The 25,126-nt window shown below is 49.8% G+C and overlaps 1 protein-coding gene and 1 pseudogene across 2 annotated transcripts; one reads left to right on the forward strand and one right to left on the reverse strand.

Moving 5' to 3' along the window:
* The first annotated feature begins 1,867 nt into the window (after positions 1 to 1,867).
* On the forward strand, positions 1,868 to 24,040 carry MARCHF2 (membrane associated ring-CH-type finger 2). The gene is made up of 5 exons (XM_079772962.1): positions 1,868 to 1,991; positions 6,160 to 6,387; positions 19,106 to 19,301; positions 21,339 to 21,548; positions 23,365 to 24,040. The coding sequence occupies exons 2-5, from the start codon at positions 6,212 to 6,214 to the stop codon at positions 23,521 to 23,523; spliced, it is 741 nt and encodes a 246-aa protein (XP_079629088.1). The 5' UTR covers positions 1,868 to 1,991; positions 6,160 to 6,211; the 3' UTR covers positions 23,524 to 24,040.
* Positions 13,761 to 15,273, reverse strand: LOC307100117 (calreticulin-like; annotated as a pseudogene). The gene has a single exon. The product of its transcript is annotated as a calreticulin-like (transcript).
* Positions 24,041 to 25,126: the final 1,086 nt, after the last annotated feature.

The following is a 25,126-nucleotide window of genomic DNA, read 5'->3' on the forward strand; positions in this document are numbered from 1 at the left end:
TCAACCACTGAGCCATGCCAGCTGGGCAGTGTTTTCTTTTTATAAAGATAAAATATATCATGATGCCCTGGCCACTGTGGCTTAGCTAGTTGGGTGTCTTTCTGTGAACCGAAAGGTTGCTGGTTTGATTTCTAGTCGGGGCACATGCCTGAGTTATGGGCTCAATCCCAGGTAGGTGGCATGCAGGAAACAGCCAATCCATTGTTTCACTATCACATCAATGTTTCTCTCTCCCTCTCCCTTCCTCTCTCTTTAAAGAACAATAAAAATATTTAAAAAACATATATCATGATATTCCCAATTCAAATTCAAGACTATAAGGGTTTTACTTATTGAAATCAATCTTGTATCTGTACCTCCTTCACTCCCTCTGAAAATCCCAGTTTTTGACACCAACATAATTACTCCTTTGTATTATCTCATATTACACACGTAGACACTTAGAACAATTTTGATACCATCACCACCACCAATATAGTAATGGCATGTACAAATTGTTGTGTTTTAAAAGTCCCTAGGAATTCATCTTTGTGTTATTTTGTCACCAACTGGATACACTGGTTCATTTCGTTTTATTTTTGTGTTTAGGGGTATCTTTGAATTTTGTTTTATATAATTATATAAAATATTTGCATAACCCTAGCTGGTTTGGCTCAGTGGATAGAGCGTTGGCCTGCGGACAGAAGGGTCCCAGGTTCAATTCCCGTCAAGGGCACATGCCCGGGTTGCGGGCTCAATCCCCAGTAGGGGGCATGTAGGGGGCAGCTAATCAATGATTCTCATCATGATGTTTCTGTCTCTCCCTCCCTTCCTCTCTGAAATCAATAAAAGTTATTTTAAAAAATAAAAAATGTTTCTTTTTTCACTAAAAATATATATAAGCTAATATAACAATAGAATTAAATGGAGACAATTGAGCTGATCTATATATTAAATAAAGGAGGGGTGGGAGGAGCAAAGGAGTACTGAGGCTTTTTGCATGTGCCTAGGATTCCCCCCTCTTTTCTTCTAGTTAACTTTCACTCACACCTTGTCAAGTTCAATTGCTTCTTTTTCAAGGATATAAGTTTGGATTGTCCAAATTATTCCATGAAATGCCCCCCTCACTTGCTAAAATTTATCACCCTGTAAATTAATAATAACATAATTGGTTGTTTTATGTCTTTCTCACTCCCTAGATTGAGGTCCATAAGAGCAATATTTCTCTTACTCAACATTGTGTCCCTGGCGCCTAGCACAGTGCCTGCTCATAATAGGCTCTCCTTTTTAAAAAAATATTTTTAATTGATTTTAGAGAGAGGGAAACATCAGGATCCAACCAGCGACCCCTTGGTACAGAGTACGACACTCAACCAACTGAGTCACACTGACCAGGGCCTCATAGGCTCTCTTATTGATGTTTATATTACATCTAGTGAATGAACTTCTATTGCATGAATGAATGAATGATGTTGGCTTTGGCTCTTCCACGGTCTCCTAACCTCTCTAGGCTTCTGTTTTTCCTCGGGAGACCATATGGTGTCTCCCTCCCCCAGGATTGATGGGAAGCTTAAGGCAGATGACGCTCAAATTCTGTAACGGTTTTATTAACAAGCACTGGTCGCCGGCAGGTGGCGTTAGCAGCCCCTCTCGTGCTCCTTGCCGGATTAGGGCGGGGCCAAGGCTGGTGGTGGGGTTGGGGCAGGGGGCGGAGCTAGGGCGCGGCAGGGGCGGAGCCAGCCGCTGCAGCAAAGCGGGGCGCCCTGTGCGGCCAGGATGCCCTGTCGCCTTCGGCCCCGCCTCCCAGGGTTGGACGTGCACAGATATTGGCCGGCGCGGTCGAGAGGCGGACACCATTGGCTCCCGGCTCCGTCTGCTTGGCGGGCGGTGTCGGGACGCAGGTGCCAGCCGGAGGAGCGGAGCTAGAGGTGCTGACGGGACCGGCCGGGCCGGGGCTGGGGCCGGGGCGAGAGGAGGGCTCTGCGCGGCCTCCCGGCCCGGCCGCGGATCAGGTGCGCACGGGTGACCGGGTGGGGCCAGAGGACGCCGGTCCGCGGGCCGGCCCCAGGTTCGAGGCCGGAGCCTGGCCCCTGGCGGAGCGGCCGGGTTCCGACCCTCGGCCTCAACCTTTCCCAGGACCAGGGGATTGCAGGTCCCGTCTCGAGGGCAGCGGGAGGTCTCTGAGCCTCGGTTTCCCTATCTGTGAAACTGATCATCCCAGCGTCAATCTAATAGGGCTGATTCTGGTGGTGGCTGCTGAGAGTTTCAGGCACACAGGAGGCGGTCAGTAAGTGACCAATGTCCTTCTTCAACCTCCTTCTCAAAGGGGTTCTGCCTGAAAAAAGTAAATAATGGTAAACCAGGCACCCTGTAGAAAGGACATGCTTAGCAGAGTGCCTGGTTGTTAGTGGGCGTTCCAAACAATTTATATGATTGGCTCATTTACTCTTCTAGGGACCATAATAGATGCAAGTATTAGAAATGTTCCCTGTATTCAGAAGAGGAAATCGAGGATCAGAGAGGTCAAGGTTTTGCCCAGTGTTACACAGCAAATAAGACCAGAACTGGGCTTCGAACCTGACCTCCAGAGCAGGGCCTGGGAATTACTGAAGGGCACATAGGAGCAGGAGCCTCTCTTATGGTGAGTGAAGAGGAATGAATGCATTTCACAGGCTCTACATTTATTTATTTTTTTAAAGGTGAGCCTTTATCGAGCACTTACTGTGTGCCACACTGTGCCTTGTCTCATCAAACCCTCTCAACAACTCTGTATGTAAACTGGCAATTATAATAAGAGGTAATATTTATTGACTTCTTTTTTTTTAAATTCTTTCTTTTAAATATATTTTATTGATTTTTTACAGAGAGGAAGGGAGAGGGATAGAGAGCTTGAAACATCGATGAGAGAGAAACATCGACCAGCTGCCTCCTGCACACCCCCTACCGGGGATGTGCCCGCAACCAATGTACATGCTCTTGACCAGAATCGAACCTGGGACCCTTCAGTCCACAGACCGACGCTCTATCCACTGAGCCAAACCGGTTTCAGCTATTGACTTCTTTTTTTTTAACTTTAAAAACATGTATTGATTTGAGAGAGAGACATTGATTTCTTCTTCCACTTATTTATGCATTCATTGGCTGATTCTTGTTTGTACCCTGATCAGGGATCCAACCTGCCATCTTTGTTTAATGGTATGATGCTCTAACTAACTGGACTGTCCAGCCCAGGGCCTATTTATTGACTTCTTAATATTTATGGAATTTTGAGCTGGGTTTCATGTTGACTACTATTTTACAGATGAGTAAACCGAGGCCAGAGACGAAAGCAGCTGGCCTGAGATCACACTGTAGGGAGTTAGGGCCCTCTGACTTCTTTTCCTTTCGTTTCCTTCCTTCAGTAAAGGAGACGGGGGCAGATGTGGAAAGGTTGTGGTGCCAAAGTGCCACTGAGACAGGCCTAGCCAAGGGCAAGCTTCACTGGAGGAACGGAGCCTCGGCAGACACAGTCCACCAACTCCAACTTATCTGACAGAGAAGGATGAGGCCCAGAAAAGCAAAGTGACTTGTCCTAGGACACACATCATCGATGACAGAGTCAGGTCTTTTGGAGAGAGTGGACGGGAAGGGGAGAGACAGAGAGAGAGAAATATCCATTGATTGGTTGCCTCCCCCATGTGCCCCAACAGAGGCAGGTGGTCGAGCCTGCAACGGAGTGCCCTTGACCAGAGTAGAACCTGTGACCCTTCAGTCCATGGGCTGATGCTCTAACCATTGAGCACCCAGCTAGGGCTGGACTAAATTAATTCTGGCACTGTGCCTTCTTCACTTTGTGACCTTGAGCAAGTAACTGCCCCTCTCTGAGCCTTAGTCACAAATGGGGGTAATTATTGGACTTACTTCATAGGTCTATTGTGAAGATTCGGTGAAGTTTATCTCTAGAGCACTCAACCAAGTTTGCCATATACACTGGCTTCCTTTCCCATCCCAGCAGCCCACAGCTGAGTCTAGCCTGCAGCCATTCTATCCTTGTGTCCAACCTTGAGTCTGGTTTCTTCTGAGCCCAGACCTCTGTGGTTTGCAAGGACCTCTAGCCTTTAAACATCTGATTCCCTCCATGGGCACTGGCAAATCAAGAGACCTTGTTCTTTTTTCCTTTCTCTTTCTGAAATGTTTTTATTGATTTTAGAGAGAGAAAGAAACTTTGCCTTCTTTAGGTGCCCTGATCCGGGACTGAACCGCATCCCAGGTATATGCCTTGACCGGGAATCGAACCAGCAACCATTCGGTGCACAGGATGACAACCAACCAACTGAGCCATGGTGGCAGGGTGGGACCTTGTTCTTAATAACACAGGTCTGCTCTTACACAGAGTAGGGACTGAGAAATTAATGCAGCCACTCTATGCCAGACACAGGGTCAGGTGCTGGGGGCAGCAGAGAGCAAGTCCAGTTCAGTCCCTCTTTATAGAGCGTGGAAGACAGAAGTGGTTACACAAGTAGACGAAGAATTAAGAGCATCTCAGAGTGGGGCACATTCTATGAGGGCAATAATGTGGACATCAATGGCACTTTAGCCAGGATGGTCAGGGAAGGCCTCTCTGGGGAGGTGACCTTTGAAGGGGACACTTAATTTTTTAGAGTTCAGTGAGCTTAGCACAGTACTAGTATGTAGTAAGTCCCTAAGAAAGAGTAACTACTGTTATTATTTTGGCCATTTGCAGGCCTTACATTAGCAGATATACCAGTGAGTTCCCCCCCCCCCCCCCCCGATAGTAAAAGAAATGGTAGAATTAATATATAGGAGCTGTGATTATTCTTGTAATGCCCAATTCCTTGCAGGAATGTTAAGGTCAATCCCTGGAGAGGCAGGAACATTCTCTTGGATAGGCCATTGACTTTCCTGCTGACCTCTGGGCCAGAAGTTCTGGTTGTAGGCACATGGAAGGGATAGCAGCATACACAACACGGCAGGCCGCTCGCTGCCCTTCAGGTATTATCTCTGTCACGCACCCTTCCTCTTGGCTCCTCCTGCCTCTGGCTCATACTGGTTGGCCTCGATGTGGAGGCTCAGAAGCCTATGTTGGGCTAGGATACTGCTGGTCGAGCTGTTCAGAGGGCAGTGATCCGCTGACAGGCTATCCTGGTGCAAAAAGTTAGTCAATAACTTATGCTGCTTTCCTCTGACTCTGTCTCTTTGGGTTTCAGATTTTAACTGGCAGGATTTGGTTAAAGCTGACTGTGGGGTACATCAGTGAGTATTTCTGGGGTCTCTGGCTCAAAGCTCCTGAGATAAAGGGTGAGACAATTTGGGGACAGACCCTTAGCTTCAGGGCACCTGTACTGACCTCCACAGGCATCGAGAGGGGCAACTAGTACTTTCACGAAATTCCCAGAGGGAAACACGTACATCTTCTGGCTGGTTCTGGAAGGGACAAGGGGTTGCCAAGGGTTCCTTCTGGCAGGTTAGACCCCGGACTCAGGGGGGCCAAATCCTGCTAAAGTCACCTACCCAGGTGAGCTCTGATTGCTATCTGAAGCTCCAGCTATCTCCCATGGCTTCACCTCGGAACAGAGGCGTGGCTTAGAGCAGCTGCTCTGGTGGGGACAGAGGCTGCCAACGTCCTCCCCAGCCTGGGCCGCTTCCTTGATGGCCTGAAGTGCCAAGGAGTTCAGAGCTGTGCAAGACGAGGCTGTGAACCAGATGGGTCAAGGTGACTCACCATCCTTGTCTGTGGGGCCAAATTACTAGCTCTGTTCTGCCCCACTCAGAGGTCGGTTCATCTGTTCTGAGCCCAGTCCTAGGAATTCAGTCCACAGAGAACCATTCTCCACATGGTTGGTGGGCATGGTTCTGGCACTGGAAAGCCCCCAGTAAAGGGCATGCCACACAGTAGGTGCTCAGTAATTGTTAGATGCTGTTAAGGTGAGTTTTTGGGTAGCCTGGAAGCTCTGACCAGGCTGGCTTTTTTTTTAGGAGAGTTAGAGGTAATATAACCAAGTCCTTGGTGTGTGCTAGGCCTGGGCTGAGTTGCATGTGTGATCTTTTTGAATCTTCACAACCCCTACAAAGCCTTATCTTACAGATTGGGCAACTGAGGCTGAGAGAGCTGGATTCAAACCCTGGTCTGTGTCCTACTCACTAACTTTGCCCTTCACCTCCCTGCTGGCTTCTCCCCAGGCTCCTGGGACAATGGGCCTCAGGCCCTGAGGACGTGGTGCTCCTTGTGGCCATGACGACGGGTGATTGCTGCCACCTCCCTGGCTCCCTGTGTGACTGCTCCAGCAGCCCTGCCTTCTCCAAGGTCGTGGAGGCCACAGGCCTGGGGCCACCCCAGTATGTGGCACAGGTGACTTCAAGGGACGGCCGCCTCATCTCAACTGTCATCCGGGTCTTGGACACTCCGGGGTGAGTGGTGACCAAGCAGGTGTATTTATCTCCACTCATTCACTCCTGGGCCCAGGGATTTCCTCCCAGACTGTGGTCAGAAATCGACCATCTGGGCGGGTCAGAGAAAGGAGCCCAGGCTGCGAAGGTCTGATTCTTCAGGAAAGGCCAGAAGTCCCGTTTATTATGTGAAATCGGAAGATGAAACGTGGCAGGTAGCTCATATTTTGGAGAGGCGGTGTGAGGCAATGGTTCGAAGTGCAGAGGGTGACTCGCAGCACCTGGGCTGAAGTGCTGAGGGAGCCTTCCCTCCCTGTGAGACCTGGGGCAAGTGGCTTTACCCCCATATCTCTAAACTGGAGACACAGTTGGGTTGTGCTGAGAGTACGTTGCTGTGGTGCACACAGGTAGGTTTACCACCTCACCCGCATTTGATAAATATGTTTAAATCTTGGTGCTGGCCTTCCGGACCCGTCTGTGAGCTAAATCTGCCTGGTTTGCCAATTTGTCATCAGTTCCAAGGAAAGAATTTTTTTAAAAAAAACCCATACAAATTTAAATCTATCTGAATTCATTCAAATTTAAAATAGCCACCAGTTTTTCAAGTTTAATGTATTGTTTATTTGATATGATTTAATGCGTAAGTTTTTCCCCCCAATTTTTTTATTGTGTTAAAATGCACAGAACATAGCCTAGCCCATGTAGCTCAGAGGTTGAGCATCTGCCTATGAACCAGGAGGTCACAGTTTGATTCCTGGTCAGGCACATGTCCTGGTTGCAGGCTCGATTCCCAGGGGTGTGTGTGCAGGAGGCAGCTGATCAGTGATACTCTCTCATCATTGATGTTTCTATCTCTTTCTCCCTCTCCCTTCTTCTCTGAAATCATTTAAAATACACACACACACACACACACACACACACACTCTGAGTGGCCAGATTATTATGATCTCTGAACGCATAATAATCTGGCCACTCAGTGTACTTCTTTTGAGTACCTCATTTATTTGATATCAAAGATACTATAAATCGTGCATCTGATCAGTTTTCCCCTTTGCACTGGCTGATAAAAAGCTCAGGGCAAATAGGTGGTTGATCACCAGCAAAAGTCTAAAATACTTTTGGTACCCATTTGAGATACAAATACACTGAGTGGCTAGATTATTATGCGTTCAGAGATCATAATAATCTGGCCACTCAGTGTATATATATATCATAACATAACATTTACCATCATAACCATTTTAAGTGCATAGTTCAGTAGTACTAAGTACATTCACATTGTTGTGCAATCACCGTCATCCATTCCTACTCTTCGTTGTGCAATCGCCATCATCCATTTACTCTTTTCATCTTGTAAATCTGAGTCTCTATCCCCATTAAACAACCATTCTCCCTCCCCCTCCCTCAGTCCCTGGCACCCACCATCTACTTTCTGTCTCTATGGATCTGACTCCTCTAACACCTCATATAAGTGGATTATCACAGTATTTGTCCTTTCTGTCTGGCTTAATGTCCCCAAGGTTCATCCATGTTGTTGTAAGTATCAGAATTAATTTGTAAGTTTTTCATTCAAACATAAAATGAAGCAGATGGAAGCTTTGCTGGGCTTTGGAGGGAGCTCACTGCCACTCACTAAGTTTGCCTGGTGTCACTTCCTCCAGGAAGCCTTGCCTGAGCCCAGATGAGATTAGCACTTTTCCTTCTGACCTTCTCCAAGGCAGTTTTTGTTCCCATGATTTTATTTATTTATTTCACTTTTTTGTGTTGCCTTTCTAAGTTGAAATTTTATTTATTTATTTTATTTTGAGAGTACATTTATTAAAGCTGAGGACAGTGGAACAAGGAAGGGCTTAGGATAGAAGAAGCAACAGGAGAGGGCCTACCCGGGGCTGCTTTGGCTCCCTAGAAATGTTACAGGAAATAAATGAGCCTAGGAGGACTGCTTTGGCTCACTGGAAAGGCAAAGGGGGCCTTGGGGACAGATTCAGGGGGTTATCCCGGGAGGAGATGCCACTATTCATTGCTCCCCTGGTTGCAAGTCTCATGGGGACCCTTTAGGAGATGCACACCTGAGAGGGAAGAAAGGCACGGGTGTGCTCCCGGGAGGGAGAGCAAGCTATTGTGTTTTTAACATTTTATTTCTTATTATAGTTGACATAGAGTATTATATTAGTTTCAGGTGTATAACATCGTGGTTCAATATTTATGTGCTTTACACAAAGTGATCATCACAACAAGTCTAGTAACATAGTTATTACAATATTATTGACTGTACTAGAGGCCCGGTGCACAAAATTCGTGAACGGGGTGGGTGGTGTGTCCCTCAGCCCAGCCTGCACCCTCTCCAATCTCAGACATCCCTCTCACAATCCAGGACTGCTAGCTCCCAACTGCTCGCCTGCCTGCCAGCCTGATCACCCCCTAACCACTACCCTGCCAGGCTGATTGATGCCTAACTGCTCCCCTGCCAGCCTATTTGCCCCTAACTGCCCTCTCCTGCAGACCTGGTCACCCCTAACTGCCCTCCCCTGCAGGCCTGGTCCCCCCCAACTGCTCTCCCCTGCAGGCCTGGGTCCCTCCCAACTGCCCTTCCCTGCAGGTCTGGTCACTCCCAACTTCCCTCCTCTACTGGCTTGTTCACCCCTAACTGCCCTCCCCTGCAGGCTTGATCGCCCCCAACTGCCCTCCCTTGCAGGCCTGGTCCCTCCCAACTGCCCTCCCCTGCTGGCCTGATCGCCCACAACTGCCCTCCCTTGCAGGCCTGGTCCCTCCCAACTGCCCTCCCCTGCTGGCCATCTTGTGGTGGCCATCTTGTGTCCACATGGGGGCAGCCATCTTGTGTGTGTTAGAGTGATGGTCAATCTGCATATTACTCTTTTATTAGATAGGATAGAGGCCTGGTGCACGGGTGGGGGCCGGCTGGTTTGCCCTGAAGGATGTCCCGGTTCAGGGTGGGGGTTCCCTTGGGGTGTGGGGCAGCCTGGGCGAGGGGCCTGTGGTGGTTTGCAGGCCGGCCATGTCCCCCAGTGACCCAAGCGGAGGCCCTGGTATCTAGGGTTTATTTATCTTCTACAATTGAAACTTTGTAGCCTTAAGCGGAGGCCTGGGCCAGCCAGGGTGTGCGGAAAGCTTGGCTTCCTCCATCGCCGGGGGCAACCCTAGCCTCCTGCTCTTTCCAGCTCCGTGGCTGCTGCCATTTCTGTTTGGATTTATGTATCTTCTATCATTGAAACTTTGTAGCCTTGAGTGGAGGCCTAGGCTGGCAAGGGCAGGCGGAAAGCTTGGCTTCCTCCATTGCCAGGGAAACCCAAGCCTCCCTCCTGCTCTCTGTGGCCGTAGCCATGTTGGTTGGGTTTATTTGCATATTTGCTCCTGATTGGCTGGTGGGCGTGGCTGGTGAGAGTGGCTTGTGGGTATAGCAGAGTGATGGTTAATTTGCATATTACTCTTTTATTAGATAGGATTCTCTATGCTGCACACTACATCCCCATGACTTACTTTATAATTGGGAGTTTGTACTTCTTAATCCCCCCTTTTCTACCCATTCCCTCACCTCAGTCCCTTCTGGCAACCATTAGTTTGTTCTCTGTATTTATGAGGGTCTTTTTGTGTTGTTTTATTTGTTCATTTATTTTGTTCTTTAGATTCCACATATAAGTAAAATCGTATGGTATTTGTTCCTCTCTGTCTGACTTACTTCACTTAGCATAATACCCTCCACATTGTTGCAAATGGTAAGATTTCATTTTTATGGTTGAGTAATATTCCATTGTATATATGCAGCACCTCTTCTTTATCCATCTGTCTGTTGATGGACACCTAGATTGCTTCCATGTCTTGGCTATCCTATATAATAAGAGAGGAATATGGTAATTATCCGTTACACCTTGAGGCGTAACGACCAACTACATAACAACCAAATCATGGATCTGCAGGAGGGTGGGGCAGCAAACCACAAGCGGACAGCAAAAGCTACAAGAGGGGGCAGGGCAGCAAGCTATGAGTCGGGGAGGAGGGAGGGGGACGGGGGGAGCTTCAGGAGGGCGGGGCAGCGGGTGGAGAGCAGCAGAGAGCTACCAGCAGCAGTGGGCGTGGAGCCAGCTGAGGCAAGCGTCAGCAAGCTACTCGTGCACGGATTCGTGTGCAGGGCTACTAGTCTATACTAATAAAAGGGTAATATGCTAATTAGGGCTGATGTCTTCTGGACTTCCATCTGGACAAAGCCACAGCAGCTGTGAGGCCCAGGGCTCAGGAAGCCGTGGGCTCAGGCAGTCTTGAGCCCCAGTGGTTGCGAGGCCTGGGGTTCAGGCCTCGCAGCCGCCATGGCCAGCAGTGGCAGCAGCAGCGGGATGATGGGGGCAGCATCTTCCCCTAATCAGCCCAGTCGCCTAAGCCATCGTAGAACATCTCCTGAGGACTCCCAGACTGTGAGAGGAGGCAGGCCGGGCTGCGGGACCCCCTTCCCCCAGTGCACGAATTTTCGTGCATCGGGCGTCTAATTGTAAATAATGCTACAATGAACGTACAGGTGCATATGTCTTTTTGAATTAATGTTTTTGTTTCCATCAGATAAATGCCCAGAAATAGAATTGCTGGGTTATATGGGCAGCTCTGTTTTTAATTTTTTGAGAAATTTCCATATTGTTTTCCATAATGGCTGTACCATTTTACAAGATGTTGATTTTTCCCCCCCCAGTGGAATTAACACTGTATTTATACAAGAAGCAATTATAGGGTGTTGGTTTTTAAGTCTGTATCTCCATCAGATCCGTTGAAGGCAGACTGTGTTCTGGTCAAGATAGGCTTGGCATGAAGGGGACACTTGGCAAGCCAGGGCTACCTGGGCAGGGGCATGGAAAGGAGCTGACTGAAGCTGGGGTCTCCCTACATGGGTTCATGAGGGGCACTGAATGAGTTGACCCCACCTTGCCCCACCCTCCCTCTTGATACATGAGGAAACAGGCCAGAGGGAGGCAGACACAGCAGAACGGAGGTTTGACTCCAGGGCTCCTGCTAGGGTGAGGGAGAAGCAGGGGAGATGCTCATGGGTCCCACCAGCTCTCCTACAGTCCTCAGACCCAGGCAAGTCCCTCTGCTTTCAGACTGGGGGCCTGGACAGTCATGTCCTCTGAGACCACTAGGCCCTCCTGATCTGCCCCTCCACCTCTTTGCTAACAGCTTCTCTCCTCTTCTTTTTTTTTTAAACCCTCACCCAAGGATATTTTTCCATTGATTTTTTTAGAGAGAGTGGAAGAGAAAGGGAAAGACAGAGAAACATATTGATGTAAGAGAAACACATTGATTGTTTGCCTCCTGCATGCACCCAACCAGGGCCTGGGCCAGGGAGGAGCCTGCAACCAAGGTATGTGCCCTTGACCGGAATTGAACCCAGGACCCTTCAGTCTGAAGGCTGATGCTCTATTTAGAGTCAAACCAGCTAGGGCTCCCCTCTGCTTCTTTAAAAAAAAAAATACACACACACACACACACACACACACACACACACACACACACACTAGAGGCGGGGTGCAAGAAATTTGTGCATGGGGGGGTGTGTGTCCCTCAGCCCAGCCTGCACCCTCTCCAATCTGGGACCCCTCGAGGGATGTCCGACTGCCCGTTTAGGCCCGATCCCAGTAGGATAGGGCCTAAACGGGCAGTCGGACATCCCTCTCACAATCCAGGACTGCTCCTAACTGCTTCTGCCTGCCAGCCTGATCACCCCCTAACTACTCCCTAACCACTCCCCTGCCAGGCTGATTGATGCCTAACTGCTCCCCTGCCTGCCTGCTTGATTGCTCCCAACTGCTTGCCTGCCTGCCTTCTTGATTGCCCCTAACTGCTTTTGCCTGTCAGCCTGATCACCCCCTAACCATTTCCCTGCCAGCCTGATCAACGCCTAACTGCCCCCCTGCCGGCCTGATTGATGCCTAACTGCTCCCTTGCCAGCCCAATTGCCTCTAACTGCCCTCTCCTGCCAGCCTGGTCACCCCTAACTGCCCTCCCCTGCCGGCCTGGTCGCCCCCAACTGCCCTCCCCTGCAAGCCTGGTCCCCCCCAACTGCCCTTCCCTGCTGACCCGGTCACCCCTAACTGCCCTCCCCTGCCAGCCTCATTGCCTCTAAATGCTCTCTCCTGCTGGTCTGCCCCCCCCCCAACTGCCCTCCCCTGCAGGCTTGGGTCTCCCCAAAATGTCCTCCCCTGCAGGCCTGGTCCCTCCCAACTGCCCTCCCCTTCAGGCCTGGTCTCCCCCAACTGCTCTCCCCTGCAGGCCTGGGTCCCCCCAACTGCCCTTCCCTGCAGGCTTGTTCGCCCCCAACTGCCCTTCCTTGCAGGCCTGGTCCCTCCCAACTGCCCTCCCCTACTGGCCATCTTGTGGCAGCCATCTTGTGTCCACATGGGGGCAGCCATCTTGTGTGTTGGAGTGACAGTCAATTTGCATATTACTCTTTTATTAGATGGGATATACTAGAGCCCCAGTGCACGAAATTCATGCATGGGGGGGGGGTGTCCCTCAGCCCGGCCTGCACCCTCTCCAATGTGGGACCCCTCAGGGTCACGCCTAAAACGGCAGTCGGACATCCCTCTTGCAATCCGGGGCTGCTGACTCCTAACCTCTCGCCTGCCTGCCTACCTGCCTGATTGCCCCTAAACACCTCTGCCTGTCGAACTGATGGCCCCTAACTGCTCCACTACTTGCCTGATGGCCCCTAACCTCCTCTGCCTTGGCCCGCCACCACAGCTTTTTCAGGAAGGATGTCTGGAAGATGTCTGGTCTAATTAGCATATTACCCTTTTATTAATATATATATATATATATATATATATATATATATATATATTCCCCCCACAGGCTGGAATTGAACCTCGGACCCTTCAGTCTGCAGGCTGACACTCTATCCACTGAGCCAAAACAGCTTCCCCTCTGTTTCTTTTTTAAAATACATTTTTATTGATCTCAGAGAGGAAGGGAGAGGGAGGGAGAGCTAGAAACATCAATGATGAGAGACAATCGTTGATCGGCTGCCTCTTGCATGCCCCACACTGGGGATCGAGCCCACAACCTGGGCATGTGTCTTGGCCAGAATCAAACCTGGGATCCTTCAGTCCGCAAGCCAACGCTCTATCCACTGAGCTAAACCGGCTAGGGCCTCCCCTCTGTTTCTTATTTTCTTTTTAAGACAAAACTTAATAGAAATTTTGTTTGTAGTTCTTACATTCTCAGTGTGAGCTGAGCTGGAACCCACTGTCCCACCAAGTGGCCCAGTAGTGGAGGCAGGGAAGAAAGGGAGCTGGTGGGGGTATCAGAGCCAGGCCCTAGGAGCCCCAATCTTCCTCAGTGCTGGGGGGGCTGAGGGATCCATCCTCTGGGCTCCAGGAAGGAGAGCACATGAAATCTTGGGCCTGGGACTATTCCACACCCCACATGCCCCAAGGTTGGAGGGGGAACTAAGGGACCTAAGGGGGAGAAGGAAACAGAAGGCAAAGATGTCAAAAAAGATGGGGGCCAAAGGAGAATCAGAGACAAAATACCAATAAAAAAAGGGGAGGGCGGGAACAATACCAAAATCTACCCCAAATTGGAACCCGCCTGGAAAAAAGGAAAGTTCTCCAGTCTCATAGAGACAATATTTGGCACAGCCAGCTCTGTGACGGGAGGGCTCAGGCCTCAGTCCCGCCCTGGAAGCGATGGTATAGCCCCTATAGCTCATCCTTGGCCTGGCCAGCAGCAGCATCTTCTTTCTCCTCCTACTCCTTATCGACCTCATCCTTCTCATCTTCATCTTTGTCCTTGTCGTCGTCCTTGTCTGCTTCCTCCTCCTCCTTCAGTCTCTGCTCCTCATCCTGCTTGTCTTTCATTTGCTTTTCTGCTGCCTTTGTGACTCCCCACGTCTTGTTGCCAAACTCTTTGGCATACGCTTCATCATTGGTGATGAGGAAGTTGTCAAAGATGGTACCAGACTTGACCTGCCAGAGGTCTAGGCCCAGAATGGCAAAGTTTTCATAAGCATAGATATTGCTATCAGAATGAATACTCGGGGTTGTCGATCTCTGGATGAATCCAAGTGCCCTTGTAATCTGGGTTGTTGATCTGCCGGGGCTTCCACTTGCCCTTGTATTCTGGGTTCTGAATCACTGGTGGTTCCCACTCTCCATCCATCCCTTCATCCCAGTCCTCAGGCTTCTTAGCATCGGGGTCAGGGCTTGTCCCAGTCCTCAGGTTTGGAGTCTGGGGTCATCAATCTTGGCCCGCTCATCCCAGTCTTCAGGCTTTGAAGCATCAGGATCCTTTATCTTCTTGGGTGGCAGGAAGTCCCAATCATCCTCCAGAGAGCCGGACTCCACCTGGCTGTTGTCAGTTTTTACCTCATAGGTGTTATCAGGCCATACAATCAGTGTATACAGGTGTGTGAGTTCATCAACCTTGCAAAGGATGTCCTTGTTGATGAGCACGTCTTGCCCTTGTAGTTGAAGATAACATGAACCTTCTTGGTCCCAGGGCCATAGATGTCAGGGCCAAACATGATGTTGTATTCAGAGTCTCCGTGCATCTCAGTCTGGTCCAAACTATCTGGAAACAGCTTCACATAGCCGCCCCCGCAGTCGATGTTCTGCTCATGTTTCACAGTAAACTGCACCACCAGCGTCTGGTCCTTGTTGCTGAAAGGCTCAAATCTGGAAGACAAGTTGTAAAAGCGGCATCCTGGCTCATCTGCAGCCCTTTATCCTTGTCCAGGTCACCATAGAACTTGCTGGCACTGAGGACGAATTTGCCAAAATCAGACTTGTGTTTGGATTCGATACAGTGGTCGGTCCACCTGTCTCCATCCAAAAACTGCTCCTTGAAGTAGACCACGGATTTGGCAGCGACCAGGCCGAGAAGGCCGAGCAGCATGGGTAGCAGCATGGCGGGCCGAGGGGACGGCTGCGCGCAGTGGGCCCTTTAAGTCACTTCTCCAAAAGCAGCTCTGCAGCAGGGACCTCCCCTCTGTTTCTTTTTAAAAAAATATATTTTATTGATTTTTTTACAGAGAGGAAGGGAGAGGGATAGAGAGCTAGAAACATCGATCAGCTGCCTCTTGCACACCCCCTACTGGGGATGTGCCCACAACTAAGGTACATGCCCTTGACCGGAATCAAATGTGGGACCCTCCAGTCCGCAGGCCGACGCTCTATCCACTGAGCCAAACCGGTTTTGGCGCCCCTCTGTTTCTTGATGCAACTCAATCCCAATGTGCCCAGGCTGAAGGCGAGGGCAGATTGGCCCTTCCCAGAGGGAAGGCTGCTGTTTTTCCAAAGAGCTGTTATTATCCAGAGATGTGGCCTTCCCTCCAGCCTCCTGGCCAGTCTCTCAGGAGTAAATGAGGAACCTCCCACCACTGCCATCAGGTTCTGGGGATCGGAATAGGCCATGCAACCAGATCATTTGTCTGCCCTCTCCTTTCCCTGTAATTCCTCCTCCTAGCCGCCCTCTGTCATCTGAGAGCAGTGGGGTGGGGCTCAAAGATATAGTATCCAATGCCTTCATAATAATCAAGCCTTTCATTTTGTTTCAAGGGAGACCCTGATTCCTGGGGGCCCATGGCGGAGACTAGGTGAGGCAGAAAGTTCTGGACTCTTAAACCTGTAGAGACAAAGACGAAGGCCCAGGTGGTGTCTCCAGGGCCCAACACAATCCACAAAGGCTCAGGCTTAGGGCGAGCATCTGGAGCCCCTCTAGCCCCTGAGCCTTCAGTGCTCTGCCTAGGCTGTAAGTGGGCCCAGGTCCTTCTAGAAACTTCCCAGAGCATTTCTGCATCCCCAGGCTTTCTACTACTGCCTCTTTGTTTTCTTCCTTGGTCACACTCTCCCTTCTCCTCTTGCTCTTGGAGCATTCTCTGGGCAGCCCACTGGGGATCTGTGCATATATTACCAACTTCCCCACTCCATTTCCTTTCCATTTGTATTATGTGCATTATTTTCCTGAGTGAAGTCTATTTCTCTTGCCCCGCCATCTGTGGCAGGCAATATACGTAGCATAGTGGCCAAGGGTACACAGGCCCCGGAGCAAGATTTCCTGGGTTCAAACCCCAGCTTTGCAGATACCTAGCTGTGAGAGTTTGCATAATTGAGTTTACCCCTTGAAGTTCCAGTTTCCCCATCTCTAAAATGGGGGCACCTTCCCCCTAGGCTTCCTGTGAGAACGAGACAAATGAATCCAAGATGTTAAACTTCAAACAGTGCTCAGTACATAAGTACTCAATCATAAATCTGGTTTTGTTTTGTTTTTCTCTCTGAACTTGCTCCTCCAAAGTAGGGTTTTCCAGGACAACCCCAAACTGATGGGGCTCTTCCTGAGGGTTCTCATCCCAAGTTGGGTTCCAGAATTGGGGTTCCTTTCCTGTGAACTTTGTGTGTGTGGCGGGGGGTGGTGGAATCAGGGTGTGGAGTGAGAGTGTAGACAGGAACACCCTTTTGACCTTGTGTGAGAAAGCAGCACCCTGCACAGGACTGGTGACAGAAAGCAGACATGAGGGTTCAGCTCAGCTCTTTGGTTTCAAAGCAGTCAGGCCCTGCCCCCCAGCAGGAGCTGCTGAGTAAAGAATGGAAAGCAGTTCCCAAGGGAAAACTGTTGTTTTCTGGAAAACTGCTCTCTTGCGCTGGCTGGGTAGCTCAGTTGGTTAGAGCGTTGTTCCAATATGCCAAGGTTGTAGTTTCGATCCTCAGTCAGGGCACATACAAGAATCAACCAATAGCCCTCGCTGGTTTGACTCAGTGGATAGAGCATCGGCCTGTGGACTGAAGGGTCCTGGGTTCGATTCTGATCAAGGGCACATGCCTGGATTATGGGCTCAAGCCCCAGTAGGGGCGTGCAGGAGACAACTGATCAATGATTCTCATCATTGGTGTTTGTATCTCTCCTTCTCCCTTCCTTTCTGAAATAAATAAAAAATATATATATAAAAAGCTCTACTTAAAAAAAAAAAAGATTCAATGAATGCGTGAATGAGTGAAGCAGCAGGTCAATGTTCTTCTCTCCCCTTCCTTCTTCTCTCTAAAATCAATAAATAATCCCTGGCCAGTGTGCTCAGTGTTTAGAGCATTGGCCTGAGAACTGAAGAGTTGTGGGTTCGATCCTAGTCAAGGGTCCATACCTGGATTGCAGGTTTGATCCCTGGCCCTGTTGGGTGCATGTGGGAAGCAACCAATCTCTCTCTCTCTCTCTCTCTCTCTCTCTCCCCCTCCCTCCCTCCCTCCCTCCCTCCCTCCCTCTCTCTCTCTCTCTCTCTTTCTCTTTCCCATCTGCTTTCTTTGAAAATCAATGGAAAAAATATCCTTGGGTAAGAATTAACTTAAAAAATTTTTAATCAATAAATAAAAATTAAAAAAACAAAACAAAAATACAACTGCTCTCTTGTTCCGCCTCCTTTGTATGTTCCACAGTCCTCTCTGGGCAGAAATGGCTGGAAAACAATGACTCATGTGCTAGACAGCCTCTGGGCGCACCAATGCCATGTCCCCGGTCTCCTAAGCTACCCCAGGAAGCACCAGCATCCCCAGAGACCAGGCTAGGATTGAGACTTCCCCGAAGGTGCTCTCCAGGATGTTTTATATGTCTGTTTTCTGAGCCTCACAGGGTAGAGGGGCAAAGGAGCTCTTCTCCCTGGACACATAGGTTTTTTGGGTAGCCTGGTCTCAGGTATGCCTAGATCCAGTGCCTCTGGTTGATCTCCTTAAAAATCTGTCCTTCCCTGTCTTTTGGCTCTGCTTTCTTCCGTTTTTCTGTCTTTGGCATCATTCAAAGATGCCAAGTGGAGACCGGGCTGCCACCAGAAGTTCTAGACTTCCATCGATGGTGCTGCCTGTAGTTCTGGAGTTTGGGGGAGTGGCGGGGGGGGGAGGGGCAGAATTTCAAAATTAATTCCCTGTGGCTTTGATTGTATCACACATGGTCTAGGTTGGTCCTGTGCCCAGTGATGTGTGGTGTTTTGATTGGTCAGGACTGAGGTCATCAGGGGTATCATCAGCTCTGTCCTAGTCCTTAAAGACCAAGAATTAAGAGTGAAGCCTGGCTGGTGTGACTCCATGATTGAGCATCAACCTATGAATCAGGAGGTCACAGTTTGATTCCCAGTCAGGGCACATATCTGGGTTGTGGGTTTGCTCCCCGATCCAGGTCAGGTCGCATGCAGGAGGCAATCAATCAATGTGTCTCTCTCACATCGATGTTTCTTTCTTTCTCTCCCTCTCTCCCTTCCATTCTCTCTAAAAATCAATAGAAAAATATATTCAGATGAAGATTAACAACAACAAAAAAAGAGTGGGGTGCTTGCCCAGGACAGTCAGGGTGGTATTGCACAATGAGAATGTTATTGCAGGAAAAGGAGTGGACTCTGGGTAGACAGGTATAAGAGATACTCACCCAGGGTGGTGAAGGCCTGGGAGGGGTGACGAGTGCAGGGTGGAAGGGGTCAATGGGGGAAAAAAGGGGCTATCTGTAATACTTTCAATAATAAAGATAAATTAAAAAAAGAGAGATGCTTACCCTGAGCCTTAAAAAGTGCTGCAGAAACCCTGGGGAGAGAGCACATCACTCCACCTAGGGGATTTGGGACGGCTTCCCAAAGAAAGGACATTTGGCGCTGGGTGTTGAAGGATAAATAGGAGTTTGCCAAGTAGCTTGCGATCCAATGGGTAGTGAAGCAGGCATCTAGGCAGAAAGCCTGATCATTGCTCACATGTCCCATCTCTGTGTCCAGCGATGGTCCCTTCTGCCGGATCTGCCACGAGGGAGCGAATGGGGAGAGCTTGCTGTCTCCATGTGGCTGCACCGGCACACTGGGCGCTGTGCACAAGAGCTGTCTGGAGAGGTGGCTTTCCTCATCCAACACCAGCTACTGTGAGCTGTGCCACACAGAGTTCGCAGTGGAGAAGCGGCCTCGGCCCCTCACAGAGGTATGCTCAGGAGCATGAGGTTGGAGGGGGCAAGGGAGGAAGGCAGGCATGGTCCAGAGGAGGGACCTACCCGGGGGATCCTGGTGGGCTGAGGAAGCAGCTTCTTTATAGGATGAACCTCCTTCCTTCCTCCACTCTAGGGTAGAGTCCACTGATGGGGGGAGGGAACTAGGCCTAAGGTTCCAGATCTGACAAACCCTGTGCCCCCTCCCCGAATTGGTCACTTTAAGTGACCTCTGAACCTGAGATTGGAGGAATGAAAAGGGGCCAGCAATGCCAAGAACCCAGGGAAGGGCAGTCCTGGCAGAGGGCACAGCAAGTGCAAAGGCCCCCAAAACAGGAAGAGCTAAGTATGTCTGACAAAGCCCAAGTGGCTAGAGTGGAACAAGCTAAAGCAGAGGGGAGCCTGGCCAGAATGGCTCAGTGGTTGAGCATTGACCTATGAATCAGGAGATCACTGTTTGATAACTTGATTGCGGGCTCGATCTCCAGTGAGGGGCATGCAGGAGGCGGCCAATCAGTGATTCTCTCTCATCATTGGTGTTTCTCTCCCTCTCTGAAATCAATAAAAATAGAAATAAAATAAAGCAGGAGGAGAGTAACCCAGAAGGAGGTGGTAGCAGCCACACTGGGTTTTGTGGTCCTTGCTGGGGGGTTAGAATTTAGCCTGAGTGGGATGTGTCTGGGCTGAGATAGGGCATTCCCGGGCGTGGCTGTTTCCCTGCTCCCTAGAGCTCTGCGGACCACCTGGATGCTCTTGATGCTCCTCTCTGCCCAGTGTGGCAGAGGGCTGCTGAGAGCTAGCGGGTGATGACAGTGGGCTGAGGTAGGGCTCTGGAAAGGTTTCTGGCACACGTGGGAACTGGGCTCTTAGAGCAGGGGAAGGAGAGCTTGCCCTGCCTGTAGCCCCCTTCTCCCTCATGCTCCAGCCACATGGGCCTCCTTCCCACTGTACTTTGTCCTGGTCACACACTCCCAACTCAGGGCCTTGGCATTAGCTGTTCCTGCCGCCTGGAGTGCTGTCTCCCATTCTTTTTAAAAAATATATATTTTATTGATTTTTTACAGAGAGGAAGGGAGAGGGATAGAGAGAGTTAGAAATATAGATCCGCTGCCTCCTGCACACCCCCTACTGGGGATGTGCCCGCAACCAAGGTACATGCCCTTGACCGGAATCGAACCTGGGACCCTTCAGTCTGCAGGCCGACGCTCTATCCACTGAGCCAAACCGGTTAGGGCTCCCCATTCTTCACATGGCTCCTTCTGCTCATCTGGTCCTCAATGTCACCTCCTCAGCAAGGCCTTCCCCTCTTTGAGCACCCACCCCAATTAGCATTGGAAGGCTGTTCATCAGAATTTCATGTCCTGTTCATCAGAATTTCATGAGTGAAGCCCATTTTTCTTTTTTTAAAATATATTTTATTGATTTTTTACAGAGAGGAAGAGAGAGTTAGAAACATCGATGAGAGAGAAACACTTATCAGCTGCCTCCTGCACACCCCCCACTGGGGATGTGCCCGCAACCAAGGTACATGCCCTTGACTGGAATCGAACCCGGGACCTTGTAGTCCGCAGGCCGACGCTCTATCCACTGAGCCAAACCAGTTTCGGCGAAGCCCATTTTTCTTGCCCACTCATCTGTGACAGGCAGTGTAGCACAGCGTTCAAGGGCACACAGGCCCTGGAGCAAGACTTCCTGGCTCCCAGTCCTGGCTTTGTGAGCAATTAGCTGTGTAAGTTTGCACAAATGAGTCAGCCCCTCTGTGCCTCTCAGTTTCCCCATCTTTAAAATAAGGCAAAGATGCCCAGCAGTGCCCTGGTTATTATAGGCTCATTAAGTATTTGTAAGAAGAAAAGGAGTGAGGGAGGTGCCAGCAGGAGGCTGGTCCTGCAGGGCCCTGTGGTCACAAGCGGTGTCGGTGTCGGCAGAGGGAGGCACAGGGTCTGGAGGTCTTGCACCCCATCCCTAGGTTGGAATAGCTGAAGGGTGGTGTGTCACTTCTCTCAGCAGCTCCCTCCTTTCCTTACCCCTGGCAGTGGCTGAAGGACCCGGGGCCTCGGACAGAGAAGCGGACGCTGTGCTGTGACGTGGTGTGTTTCCTATTCATCACTCCTCTAGCCGCTATCTCGGGCTGGCTGTGCCTGCGCGGGGCCCAGGATCACCTCCAGCTCCACGGCCGGCTCGAGGCTATGGGGCTCATTGCCCTCACCATTGCCCTCTTCACCATCTACGTCCTTTGGACGCTGGTGAGTGGCTATCAGCCAGAGGGCAGTTGTCTAAGGGTCTCTGGCTTAGAGCAGCCAGACCAGGGTTTGGTCAGTGGCTTGGGGTGGGGAGATCCTTCCTGTCTCTCCGTGTAGCCCTGGGTGAAACTTCAGATTCCAAACCCAACCAAGGTTTAGTTCCCTGAGCTGGGTGTGAGCCTTCTGTTCCAAGGAGACCAGGGCACCTGATCACCAGTGCTGAGTGTAGGCCCTGCCATCCAGGAGCCCACCAAGACTTGACTGGGCTGGCAGGAAAGGGGGAGAGAGAGGGAGGGAAGGAGAGAGGGGGGAGGGAGAATGGGAGGGGAGGGAGGGAGGGAGAGAGGGGGAGAGAGAGAGAGAGAGAGAGAGAGAGAGAGAGAGAGAGAGAGAGAGAGAGAGAGAGAGCGAACGACAGAAAGAGCAGGAAAACGGGAGACCCAGAGGGGGGTAAATCAAGTGACTGAGAAAAAAAGCTATGGAAAGAGAGAGAGGGGGACTGGGGTGGAGGAGTTGTTCAGGCCTCTGGCAGGCATTGGAACCCTTGCTCAGAGAGAAAGGGCCTCCAAAGTCTTACCCCTCAGATATAACCACTGTTGCCTGCCTGTGGGACATTCCCTCCTCAATTATTTTTCATTGCATTCACCATTATATTTTAAAAATATATAAATAGGATGACACAGGTACTGATTTGCAGTCTGCTTGTTTTAACTTTGCTAATGTCCTTTAAATAAAAAGGGCAGCCATCCAGCAGTCATTCATTGTATGGGTGTATAATATTGACTTAACTAATCCCTTTTGATAGGGTCTGGGATGTATTCTGATGTTGTTTTTCTTCCTTTTTTTCATGCTGTTATGAGCAGTGCTTTGGGCACAATCCATGTAAATGTTTCTTGGAACTTGCTTGGTCAAAGAGTATGAACCATTGACATTTATTTAAAAATAATTTTTATAGACTTTATTTATTAGAACATTTTAAGATTCTAATAAATAAAGCAAAATGGATAAGAAAGTATAGAGAGTTCTCATATATTCTCCTCCATACACACAGCTTCCCCCCACTATCCACATGGCACCAGAGGGTACATTTCTTACAATTAATGAATCTCCATTGATACATCATTATCACCCCAAGTCCATAGATTACATTAGGGTTCATCCTGGGTTGTACATTCTGTGGGTTTGGATAAATGTATCATGACATGTATCCACAATGACAGTATCATACAGAGCAGTTTTACTGCCCTAAAAATCCTCTGTGCCCCTGCTATTCATCCCTCCTCTCCTGTCCTCAACTCCTGACAACTCCATAGTTTTGCCTTTTCCCAGAATGTCAGAGTGTTGAAATTATGCAGTTTGTAGCCTTTTTAGACTGGCTTCTTTCACTTAGTAACATACATTTAAGGTTCCTCCATGTCCTTTCATAGCTGGATAGCTCATTTCTTTTTGGTGCTGAATATTTCATCGTCTGATGTCCCACAGTTTATTTATCTATTCACTTACTGAAGGACATCTTGGTGGTTTCCAAGTTTTGACGATTATATAATCCCTTCCAAGAGGCTATACCACTTCACTCCACCCTCTGAGAGACCCCTCACATTTGCAGGGTCTTGAACGCTGGAGGAGACTTTCCCACAATAGTGAATGGGTTCGTGTGCACAGTCGGTATGAAAAATACCTGGCAGCTGCCTCTTTTTCTGGAAGTTTGAGCCCGGCCCTGGTGCGGGCCAAGGCCAGAGTCTCAGGAGTCCAGTTTTCTTCCCTTGGGGGTGGAGGCCTGCTGGCTGGCCTTCCCACCCATCTCTGCACTGCCCCGTAGGTCTCCTTCCGCTATCATTACCAGCTGTACACTGAATGGAGAAGGACCAACCAGAAAGTCCACCTGCAGATCCGGGACACGGATGGCTCCGAGGCTCCCCAGCACTCCCTGCTGGCAGCAGGATTCCTGAAGAAGGTGGCAGAGGAGACACCTGTGTGAAGGCTGAGCTGGCAGCAGAGGCAGCTGACGATGCCCTGGCTTTTGGAAGAAGGGAAACTGCCCAACCCTCCTGCACGGCCAGAATGCTTCTTAGGCCCAGAGATGGCCAGTGGAGCTGATTCTGTGGTCCTGTGTGAAGATGTTTTCAGATTGTTTTGCACACTGTTATATATGAGGAGGACAGGTGGAAGTGGTCCTGAGCTTCACATGGAGCAGGCACCCTGATCTCATTCTGAGGTCCACTCAGCTCCTTGCGGGCCAGCAGCCGTGGCCATACGTTCCTTGCAGGCCAGCAGCCATGGCCATACGCTCCTTGCAGGCCAGCAGCCATGGCCATACGCTGAGGGTGTCCATGGGGCTAGAGGTTCCACAAGCTTCTTATGCTTCCCTGCACCTGGCAGGCTCACTTTCCTGGCACCTTGACTTTATAAAGTTGCACTGAGTTTCAAAAACCCACCCTGAATGAATAAAAGGAGCCCTTGCTGGATAAAATGGACTTGTCAATTGTATTTAGAACTAAGGCCTCAAAGTGAGGGACATGGGACCAAGGGGAGTCAGGGACCACACAGAGGTTTAAAAAAAAATGCGCTAGTCTGGTTTGAAGGATCTGTTGTGAAACACGGCAGAAGCAGCTAAATCTGAGTTTTCAAGTGAAGAGCAGGTAGTATGGTTATATAATAAATTATTTAAAATAAATATACATAACAGGTTCCACTTATTTTGCATCCACGTATTTGTGGGCCAGATATAATGTACACACTTATCGAGGGTCACCCAGGATGAGGCTCAGTTCAGAATCTTTACAGGCTTCCTCCAACTCTCACTAGCATTCTCAGCAGGAAGAATGGCTGTTATCTCCACTTTACGGATGAGAAGACTGAGGCCCAGAGCAGGGAAACTTCTATCTGAGATCCCACAGTTCTAGGACGCAGAGTTGGGATTGACCATGGGTCTGCATGGCCCCAGTACTGAGCTTCGTGCTTTCCCTTCCAGGAGGACTCAGGAAAGAAGCAGAAGATGACATGTCAATAATAGTACCCACTTTTTTTTTTTTTAATCCTCACCTGAGGACATGCTTTAGAGAGAGGAAGCGGTGGGGGGGGGAGTGGGGGGGAGAGATAGATAGAGAGAGAAACATTGAAATGTGTCCCGACCAGGGATCAAACCCACAACCCAGGCATGTGTACTGACCAGAAATCAAACTGGCAAGCTTTTGGTGCACAGTTTGCCGCTCAAGTAACTGAGCTACTCTGGCTGGGCAATAGCACCCACTCACTTCATGAGCACTTTCTGAACCTTTTATGTTTGAGGGCTTTCTGCATCAGTTCACATTTAATACTCAGACCAGCCCTATAAGGTAGGTTCTGTATTCTCATTAATCTCATTGACAGGTGAGCAAAGTGGGGCTCAGAGCAATGGGACACTTGCCCAATGTCATTCATTCATGATGGTCCTAGCACGGTTCTTTTGTTTTCTGCATGAATTTCTGTCTGGTCTGTGGCTCCTCGAGACCAGACTGGCAGTGGAGTGGAAGGAACAGCAAAGAGCAGAGGCCTGGGGACTGGAGCCTGTGTGGCCTGTGGAAGCAGCAGCATGGTAGATG

This window comes from Cnephaeus nilssonii (genome assembly GCF_951640355.1).
Source record: "Cnephaeus nilssonii genome assembly, chromosome: 5".
NCBI lineage: Eukaryota > Metazoa > Chordata > Mammalia > Chiroptera > Vespertilionidae > Cnephaeus > Cnephaeus nilssonii.